The sequence below is a fragment of the Oncorhynchus mykiss genome, chromosome 24 (genome assembly GCF_057628025.1).
Source record: "Oncorhynchus mykiss isolate SJ-2025 chromosome 24, ASM5762802v1, whole genome shotgun sequence".
Classification (NCBI taxonomy): domain Eukaryota; kingdom Metazoa; phylum Chordata; class Actinopteri; order Salmoniformes; family Salmonidae; genus Oncorhynchus; species Oncorhynchus mykiss.
In genome coordinates, this window is record NC_143045.1 from 46,189,402 (window position 1) to 46,199,961 (window position 10,560).

The following is a 10,560-nucleotide window of genomic DNA, read 5'->3' on the forward strand; positions in this document are numbered from 1 at the left end:
TTTCTAGCTCCAACAGTAATATCTAACTAAATGCTTGTGTTCCTAGCTCCAACAGTGCAGTAATATCTTACTAAATGCTTGTGTTCCTAGCTCCAACAGTGCAGTAATATCTTACTAAATGCTTGTGTTCCTAGCTCCAACAGTGCAATAATATCTAACTAAATGCTTGTGTTCATAGTTCCAACAGTAATATCTAACTAAATGCTTGTGTTTCTAGCTCCAACAGTAATATCTAACTAAATGCTTGTGTTCCTAGCTCCAACAGTAATATCTAACTAAATGCTTGTGTTTATAGCTCCAACAGTAATATCTAACTAAATGCTTGTGTTTATAGCTCCAACAGTGCATTAATATCTAACTAAATGCTTGTGTTCCTAGCTCCAACAGTACAGTAGTATCTAACTAAATGATTGTGTTTCTAGCTCCAACAGTACAGTAGTCTCTAAATAAATGATTGTGTTCCTAGCTCCAACAGTATAGTAATATCTAACTAAATGATTGTGTTCCTAGCTCCAACAGTATAGTAATATCTAACTAAATGATTGTGTTTCTAGCTCCAACAGTACAGTAGTATCTAAATAAATGATTGTGTTCCTAGCTCCAACAGTATAGTAGTATCTAACTAAATGCTTGTGTTCCTAGCTCCAACAGTGAAGTAATATCCAACTAAATGCTTGTGTTCCTAGCTCCAACATTGCAGTAATATCTAACTAAATGATTGTGTTCCTAGCTCCAACAGTATAGTAATATCTAACTAAATGATTGTGTTTCTAGCTCCAACAGTACAGTAGTCTCTAAATAAATGATTGTGTTCCTAGCTCCAACAGTATAGTAATATCTAACTAAATGATTGTGTTCCTAGCTCCAACAGTATAGTAATATCTAACTAAATGATTGTGTTTCTAGCTCCAACAGTACAGTAGTATCTAAATAAATGATTGTGTTCCTAGCTCCAACAGTATAGTAGTATCTAACTAAATGCTTGTGTTCCTAGCTCCAACAGTGCAGTAATATCCAACTAAATGCTTGTGTTCCTAGCTCCAACATTGCAGTAATATCTAACTAAATGCTTGTGTTCCTAGCTCCAACAGTGCAGTAGTATCTAACTAAATGCTTGTGTTCCTAGCTCCAACAGTGCAATAATATCTAGCTAAATGCTTGTGTTCCTAGCACCAACAGTAATATCTAACTAAATGATTGTGTTCCTAACTCCAACAGTAATATCTAACTAAATGATTGTGTTCCTAACTCCAACAGTAATATCTAACTAAATGATTGTGTTCCTAGCTCCAACAGTAATATCTAACTAAATGCTTGTGTTTCTAGCTCCAACAGTACAGTAATATATAACTAAATGCTTGTGTTTCTAGCTCCAACAGTACAGTAGTATCTAACTAAATGCTTGTGTTTCTAGCTCCAGCAGTGCAGTAATATCTAACTAAATGCTTGTGTTCCTAGCTCCAACAGTGCAGTAGTATCTAACTAAATGCTTGTGTTCCTAGCTCCAACAGTAATATCTAACTAAATGCTTGTGTTCCTAGCTCCAACAGTAATATCAAACTAAATGCTTGTGTTTCTAGCTCCAACAGTGCAGTAGTATCTAACTAAATGCTTGTGTTTCTAGCTCCAACAGTGCAGTAATATCTAACTAAATGCTTGTGTTCCTAGCTCCAACAGTGCAGTAGTATCTAACTAAATGCTTGTGTTCCTAGCTCCAACAGTGCAGTAATATCTAACTAAATGCTTGTGTTCCTAGCTCCAACAGTACAGTAGTATCTAACTAAATGCTTGTGTTCCTAGCTCCAACAGTAATATCTAACTAAATGCTTGTGTTTCTAGCTCCAACAGTAATATCTAACTAAATGCTTGTGTTCCTAACTTCAACAGTGCAGTAATATCTAACTAAATGCTTGTGTTTCTAGTCCAACAGTGCAGTAATATCTAACTAAATGCTTGTGTTCCTAGCTCCAACAGTACAGTAGTATCTAACTAAATGCTTGTGTTTCTAGCTAAAACAGTAATATCTAACTAAATGTTTGTGTTTCTAGCTCCAACAGTAATATCTAACTAAATGCTTGTGTTTCTAGCTCCAACAGTAGTATCTAACTAAATGCTTGTGTTTCTAGCTCCAACAGTGCAGTAGTATCTAACTAAATGCTTGTGTTTCTAGCTAAAACAGTAATATCTAACTAAATGTTTGTGTTTCTAGCTCCAACAGTAATATCTAACTAAATGCTTGTGTTTCTAGCTCCAACAGTATAGTAATATCTAACTAAATGATTGTGTTTCTAGCTCCAACAGTACAGTAGTATCTAAATAAATGATTGTGTTCCTAGCTCCAACAGTATAGTAGTATCTAACTAAATGCTTGTGTTCCTAGCTCCAACAGTGCAGTAATATCCAACTAAATGCTTGTGTTCCTAGCTCCAACATTGCAGTAATATCTAACTAAATGCTTGTGTTCCTAGCTCCAACAGTGCAGTAGTATCTAACTAAATGCTTGTGTTCCTAGCTCCAACAGTGCAATAATATCTAGCTAAATGCTTGTGTTCCTAGCACCAACAGTAATATCTAACTAAATGCTTGTGCTTCTAGCTCCAACAGTAATATCTAACTAAATTCTTGTGTTCCTAACTCCAACAGTAATATCTAACTAAATGATTGTGTTCCTAACTCCAACAGTAATATCTAACTAAATGATTGTGTTCCTAACTCCAACAGTAATATCTAACTAAATGATTGTGTTCCTAGCTCCAACAGTAATATCTAACTAAATGCTTGTGTTTCTAGCTCCAACAGTACAGTAATATATAACTAAATGCTTGTGTTTCTAGCTCCAACAGTGCAGTAGTATCTAACTAAATGCTTGTGTTCCTAGCTCCAACAGTAATATCTAACTAAATGCTTGTGTTCCTAGCTCCAACAGTAATATCAAACTAAATGCTTGTGTTTCTAGCTCCAACAGTGCAGTAGTATCTAACTAAATGCTTGTGTTCCTAGCTCCAACAGTGCAGTAATATCTAACTAAATGCTTGTGTTCCTAGCTCCAACAGTGCAGTAGTATCTAACTAAATGCTTGTGTTCCTAGCTCCAACAGTGCAGTAATATCTAACTAAATGCTTGTGTTCCTAGCTCCAACAGTGCAGTAGTATCTAACTAAATGCTTGTGTTCCTAGCTCCAACAGTGCAGTAGTATCTAACTAAATGCTTGTGTTCCTAGCTCCAACAGTGCAGTAATATCTAACTAAATGCTTGTGTTCCTAGCTCCAACAGTACAGTAGTATCTAACTAAATGCTTGTGTTCCTAGCTCCAACAGTAATATCTAACTAAATGCTTGTGTTTCTAGCTCCAACAGTAATATCTAACTAAATGCTTGTGTTCCTAACTTCAACAGTGCAGTAATATCTAACTAAATGCTTGTGTTTCTAGTCCAACAGTGCAGTAATATCTAACTAAATGCTTGTGTTCCTAGCTCCAACAGTACAGTAGTATCTAACTAAATGCTTGTGTTTCTAGCTAAAACAGTAATATCTAACTAAATGTTTGTGTTTCTAGCTCCAACAGTAATATCTAACTAAATGCTTGTGTTTCTAGCTCCAACAGTAGTATCTAACTAAATGCTTGTGTTTCTAGCTCCAACAGTGCAGTAGTATCTAACTAAATGCTTGTGTTTCTAGCTAAAACAGTAATATCTAACTAAATGTTTGTGTTTCTAGCTCCAACAGTAATATCTAACTAAATGCTTGTGTTTCTAGCTCCAACAGTAGTATCTAACTAAATGCTTGTGTTTCTAGCTCCAACAGTGCAGTAGTATCTAACTAAATGCTTGTGTTTCTAGCTAAAACAGTAATATCTAACTAAATGTTTGTGTTTCTAGCTCCAACAGTAATATCTAACTAAATGCTTGTGTTTCTAGCTCCAACAGTAGTATCTAACTAAATGCTTGTGTTTCTAGCTCCAACAGCGCAGTAATATCTAACTAAATGCTTGTGTTTCTAGCTCCAACAGTACAGTAGTATCTAACTAAATGCTTGTGTTTATAGCTCCAACAGCGCAGTAATATCTAACTAAATGCTTGTGTTTCTAGCTCCAACAGTAATATCTAACTAAATGCTTGTGTTTCTAGCTCCAACAGTAATATCTAACTAAATGCTTGTGTTTCTAGCTCCAACAGTAATATCTAACTAAATGCTTGTGTTCCTAGCTCCAACAGTAATATCTAACTAAATGCTTGTGTTCCTAGCTCCAAAAGTGCAGTAGTATCTAACTAAAGGCTTGTGTTTCTAGCTCCAACAGTACAGTAGTATCTAACTAAATGCTTGTGTTTCTAGCTCCAGCAGTGCAGTAATATCTAACTAAATGCTTGTGTTTCTAGCTCCAACAGTGCAGTAATATCTAACTAAATTCTTGAGTTTCTAGCTCCAACAGTAATATCTAACTAAATGCTTGTGTTTCTAGCTCCAACAGTAATATCTAACTAAATGCTTGTGTTTCTAGCTCCAACAGTAATGTCTAACTAAATGCTTGTGTTTCTAGCTCCAACAGTGCAGTAATATCTAACTAAATGCTTTTGTTTCTAGCTCCAACAGTAATATCTAACTAAATGCTTGTGTTTCTAGCTCCAACAGTACAGTAGTATCTAACTAAATGCTTGTGTTTCTAGCTCCAACAGTACAGTAATATCTAACTAAATGCTTGTGTTTCTAGCTCCAACAGTGCAGTAATATCTAACTAAATGCTTGTGTTTCTAGCTCCAACAGTGCAGTAATATCTAACTAAATGCTTGTGTTTCTAGCTCCAACAGTACAGTAGTATCTAACTAAATGCTTGTGTTTCTAGCTCCAACAGTGCAGTAGTATCTAACTAAATGATTGTGTTTCTAGCTCCAACAGTGCAGTAATATCTAACAATTCACAACAATACACACAAATCTAAAGTAAAATAATGGAGTTAAGAAATGTAAATATTAGGACGAGCAATGTTGGAGTGGCGTTGACTAAATACAGTTGAACAGAAGACAGTATATACATATGAGATGAGCAAAGCACCATATAAACATTATTAAAGTGACCAGTGATTCCATGTCTATGTATATGGGGCAGCAGCCTCTAACGTGCAGGGTTGAGAGAGGCTAGTGTTCCATTATTAAAGTGACCAGTGATTCCATGTCTATAGGGCAGCAGCCTCTAACGTGCAGGGTTGAGAGTGGCTAGTGTTCCATTATTAAAGTGACCAGTGATTCCATGTCTATAGGGCAGCAGCCTCTAAGGTGCAGGGTTGAGAGTGGCTAGTGTTCCATTATTAAAGTGACCAGTGATTCCATGTCTATGTATATGGGGCAGCAGCCTCTAACGTGCAGGGTTGAGTAACCGGGTGGAGGCCGGCTAGTGATGGCTATTTAACAGTCTGATGGACTTGAGATAGAAGCTGCTTTTCAGTCTCTCGGTCCCAGCTTTGATGCACCTGTACTGACCTCGCCTTCTGGATGATAGCAGGGTGAACAGGCAGTGGCTAGGGTGGTTGTTGTCCTTGATGATCTTTATGGCCTTCCTGTGATATCAGGTGCTATAGGTGTCCTGCAAGGCAGGCAATGTGCCCCCAGTGATGCGTTGGGCAAACCACACCACCCTCTGGAGAGCCCTGTGGTTGTGGGCAGTGCAGTTGCCGCACCAGGCGGTGATACAACCAGAAAGGATGCAGCCTACATAGTGTGTTATTACAGTGTTGTTTTTAAACTTACTTGAGGAAGTATCTCTGTCCAGAGGGGGTCTGAGCCACCTCCCAACCTGGGGGCAGGGGCATGTCATCTGGGATCTCATAGGACGACTGTCGGAGGTTTGATGGAGGCGCGCCCGCTGGGACCATGCCCAACAGGGGTGACACTGCCCCTAGCTGTAGAGAGGCCGGAGATGAGTGGGCACGCACATGGTGGGGGGCGAGGGCACCAGCCGTAACTGCATCTGTGCTAGCCTGGGTGGAGGTAGGAAGGAGAGGAGATGAGGGGGGATGAGGAGGGGAGAGAGGAGGGGAAGAGTGGAGAGAGGAGGGGGAGAGAGGAGAGGAAGAGAGGACAGGAGGGCGAGAGAGGAGAATACAGTTTACCAAGCTACCAGCTATCACACTGGAAGAAGTTACTATAAATATACTTTAATATTGTCCTGTTACACACAGTGTGTAATGGAAATGTGTTTCTTCCATATCCCAACTCCCCCTGAGACATCCACAGGGAGTGGGGTCACGGTCAGGGTCACCATATCCCAACTCCCCCTGAGACATCCACAGGGAGTGGGGTCACGGCCAGGGTCACCATATCCCAACTCCCCCTGAGACATCCACAGAGAGTGGGGTCACGGCCAGGGTCACCATATCCCAACTCCCCCTGAGACATCCACAGGGAGTGGGGTCACGGCCAGGGTCACCATATCCCAACTCCCCCTGAGACACCCACAGGGAGTGGGGTCACGGCCAGGGTCACCATATCCCAACTCCCCCTGAGACATCCACAGGGAGTGGGGTCACAGTCAGGGTCACCATATCCCAACTCCCCCTGAGACATCCACAGGGAGTGGGGTCACGGCCAGGGTCACCATATCCCAACTCCCCCTGAGACATCCACAGGGAGTGGGGTCACGGCCAGGGTCACCATATCCCAACTCCCCCTGAGACACCCACAGGGAGTGGGGTCACCGCCAGGGTCACCATATCCCAACTCCCCCTGAGACATCCACAGGGAGTGGGGTCACAGCCAGGGTCACCATATCCCAACTCCTCCTGAGACATCCACAGGGAGTGGGGTCACGGCCAGGGTCACCATATCCCAACTCCCCCTGAGACATCCACAGAGAGTGGGGTCACGGCCAGGGTCACCATATCCCAACTCCCCCTGAGACACCCACAGAGAGTGGGGTCACGGCCAGGGTCACCATATCCCAACTCCCCCTGAGACACCCACAGGGAGTGGGGTCACGGCCAGGGTCACCATATCCCAACTCCCCCTGAGACACCCACAGGGAGTAGGGTCACGGCCAGGGTCACCATATCCCAACTCCCCCTGAGACACCCACAGGGAGTGGGGTCACGGCCAGGGTCACCATATCCCAACTCCCCCTGAGACATCCACAGGGAGTGGGGTCACGGCCAGGGTCACCATATCCCAACTCCCCCTGAGACATCCACAGAGAGTGGGGTCACGGCAAGGGTCACCATATCCCAACTCCCCCTGAGACATCCACAGAGAGTGGGGTCACGGCCAGGGTCACCATATCCCAACTCCCCCTGAGACATCCACAGGGAGTGGGGTCACGGCCAGGGTCACCATATGCCAACTCCCCCTGAGACATCCACAGGGAGTGGGGTCACGGCCAGGGTCACCATATCCCAACTCCCCCTGAGACATCCACAGGGAGTGGGGTCACGGCCAGGGTCACCATATCCCAACTCCCCCTGAGACATCCACAGAGAGTGGGGTCACGGCCACGGTCACCATATCCCAACTCCCCCTGAGACATCCACAGGGAGTGGGGTCACGGCCAGGGTCACCATATCCCAACTCCCCCTGAGATATCCACAGGGAGTGGGGTCACGGCCACGGTCACCATATCCCAACTCCCCCTGAGACATCCACAGAGAGTGGGGTCACGGCCAGGGTCACCATATCCCAACTCCCCCTGAGACATCCACAGGGAGTGGGGTCACGGCCAGGGTCACCATATCCCAACTCCCCCTGAGACATCCACAGGGAGTGGGGTCACGGCCAGGGTCACCATATCCCAACTCCCCCTGAGACATCCACAGGGAGTGGGGTCACGGCCAGGGTCACCATATCCCAACTCCCCCTGAGACATCCACAGAGAGTGGGGTCACGGCCAGGGTCACCATATCCCAACTCCCCCTGAGACATCCACAGGGAGTGGGGTCACGGCCAGGGTCACCATATCCCAACTCCCCCTGAGACATCCACAGAGAGTGGGGTCATGGCCAGGGTCACCATATCCCAACTCCCCCTGAGACATCCACAGGGAGTGGGGTCACGGCCAGGGTCACCATATCCCAACTCCCCCTGAGACACCCACAGAGAGTGGGGTCACGGCCACGGTCACCATATCTCAACTCCCCCTGAGACATCCACAGGGAGTGGGGTCACGGCCACGGTCACCATATCCCAACTCCCCCTGAGACATCCACAGGGAGTGGGGTCACGGCCACGATCACCATATCCCAACTGCCCCTGAGACATCCACAGGGAGTGGGGTCACGGCCACCTTCACCGTTGTACAGTGCCCCTGGAGCAATTAGGGTTAAGTGCCTTGCTCACGGGCACATGGACAGATGTTTCACCTTGTCAGCTCAGGTATTCGAACCAGCAGCCTTTTGGTTACTGGCCCAATACTCTAACCTCACCTGCCGCCCCTAAAGCCAATACCAAAAATACAGTTTACTGAACTATAGTTACTTTGAAAAAGTAGTCCACTACATCCGAACTACTTAGTGAAAAATTATCATATATAAATCTAACATGTCACAGACAAAAAAATTAGAAGAAGAGATAACTTTTGGGGTTATATTTTAACAGAATGTATAATGTAGTCTATTAAAAACAACAAGAATGTTTCAAGTGAGAATTAGGCAGGTCTGATGACAAAAAATAAAGGAAATGACTGCCTACTTCACCCATATTTTTTTATATTTTTGGAGAAGAAAAAGTGGTTTGTAGTTCCAGTAGTTAGCTCTACCACTCCATGGCAAAAAAAAGGCTATTAACTAGTGAACTACCTCCAAGCTACTGCGAAATGTAGTTAGCTCAACTCTTTTACCAAAGATCAGAAACTAAAAAGAAGAAATTGTCAATAGGATTGAGTGATTCAAAAACCAGCATATGATTTTGTAACCGTATTCCTAGATAAATATGCTACATTGTTTCACAAACCGCGCTGGCAGCATCCACTTCTACACAAACGTATCTGTTGCTATCGAAGTAAATATAAGCCTACAGTCCATTTTTTGATCACAGGACATTTTGTTCAAATTTACAAACATCACAAGTTACACCTTTAATCAATCTTAAAATGAATCATGTATATTTTATAGTGGTACTGTATATTAATAAGCTTATTTAGGCAACACAAAAAAATAGTTTTTTTATAAAATAACTCATATCACTTTTGCAACTACAACTTGCAACCAGAACTTGTGTACTAACTTCAAATAACTAATTTTAAAAGTATAATACTGTAATCCATGCACACAGCACGCACTACTATAGTAATAACACTTTAAACGTTAATCAACAACTCCCTCAAAGGTTACCGTGCTCAGTTGTTGATTGGTCTGTATTTAGGAAATAGAAGATAACTTCTCAATCAGTTGAATTAGTTAAAGACATGCTCCTGAACTTTGGCGACTTTTAAATATGTTTTAAACCTCCCGCTTTTGTCTGGAGTTGTAGGACACTCCCGAGTAGTAACATGTGTGCGTAAGTGTAAAACGACACAAAAGGTTTTCCTCTACTAGTCAGTAAAGTGTCGTGGGCCTAGTAGGTGGGTTGTGTGTGTGAGGGTGGTCTCTAATGTCTTACTTGTCTGGAGTGGGACTTTGGCTCAGGCGGGTTGAAGAAGGAATCGGGTAGCTTTCTCATCCTCATGGGGACGGAGGCAGGGACGATTGTGTTTTTCGGGTTCATAACAGCGTTGAAAAGGGCCTCCAGATCAGTCTCCGAGTCTCCCCGGACATGGACTATCTGGTGACCGGCTGGAGGGTTGTGCTGGCTGGGATCCATGGTTATTCCAAAAACAATACAAAACGTATTTGCTCGAGAAAAAAATGTATAGAAAAGATTCAAAGAGCCAAAATCAATGCAAAGTTTTCTTCAGAACGAAACTTGAAACCTCAAATCATCCAACTTCCAAAAGTAAATTCTTCCAAAAGTAAATTCGATGAGGTTGTTAATTTATTGTGAATGTATTTTCTCCCAACAATATGGCGTGCTAATATACGTGCTAACTATTGTAATCTCCGAAAAGTGTACTCTTCTTTCTGCTGTTTCGGAAAGACACACTAGCTAATATAACAACGTGCATATCTACCCAACTGTATCTGTAACTTTTCCAAAAAGAAACACAAAGAGAACAGCTAAAAACGTATCTTGAGCGAAACTCAAATAACTGCACAGATTAACTTTCGAGAGTTGACCGATTTTGCCATGAAACAGGAGTGACAGCGCGCATTGTAAATCATTGCCTTCTCACTGTTGTAAAGTTGAAGCTGACTTGGTTCTACACTCCAGGCAGGACATCCGACTCTGACTCATGTGATCTGAACCTCGGAATGGGCAGGGCTTGGGATCATTCACTGGGACAGAGAGCCTTTACAGAGAGACCACATCCCTCTTCTCTAGTGGGGAGAACTTTCTCTACAGCAACGTTTCATCAACTATTCTTACGACTGTGATTTAGATTTGAGACTAATCTGGAGTGTTTTTGTGTCGGGAAACTTGTTCTGTTTTATTGTTATAGCAATTGAAATGCCATTGTATTGTCATGCCTTAGTAAATGATTAATAAA

The 10,560-nt window shown here is 42.9% G+C and overlaps 1 protein-coding gene across 1 annotated transcript in view; it reads right to left on the reverse strand.

Annotated features, from left to right (window-relative positions):
- The window catches only part of LOC110503298 (Yes1 associated transcriptional regulator), an 80,340-nt gene extending 70,010 nt beyond the window's left edge, over window positions 1-10,330 (reverse strand). The window contains exons 1-2 of the mRNA XM_036961713.2: window positions 9,576-10,330; window positions 5,742-5,971 (exon numbers count right to left, since the gene is read on the reverse strand). Of these exons, the coding sequence (XP_036817608.2) occupies window positions 5,742-5,971; window positions 9,576-9,776 (431 nt within the window). The 5' untranslated portion in view covers window positions 9,777-10,330. The remainder of the gene's footprint in view (window positions 1-5,741; window positions 5,972-9,575) is intronic.
- Between the last annotated feature and the right edge of the window lie 230 nt (window positions 10,331-10,560).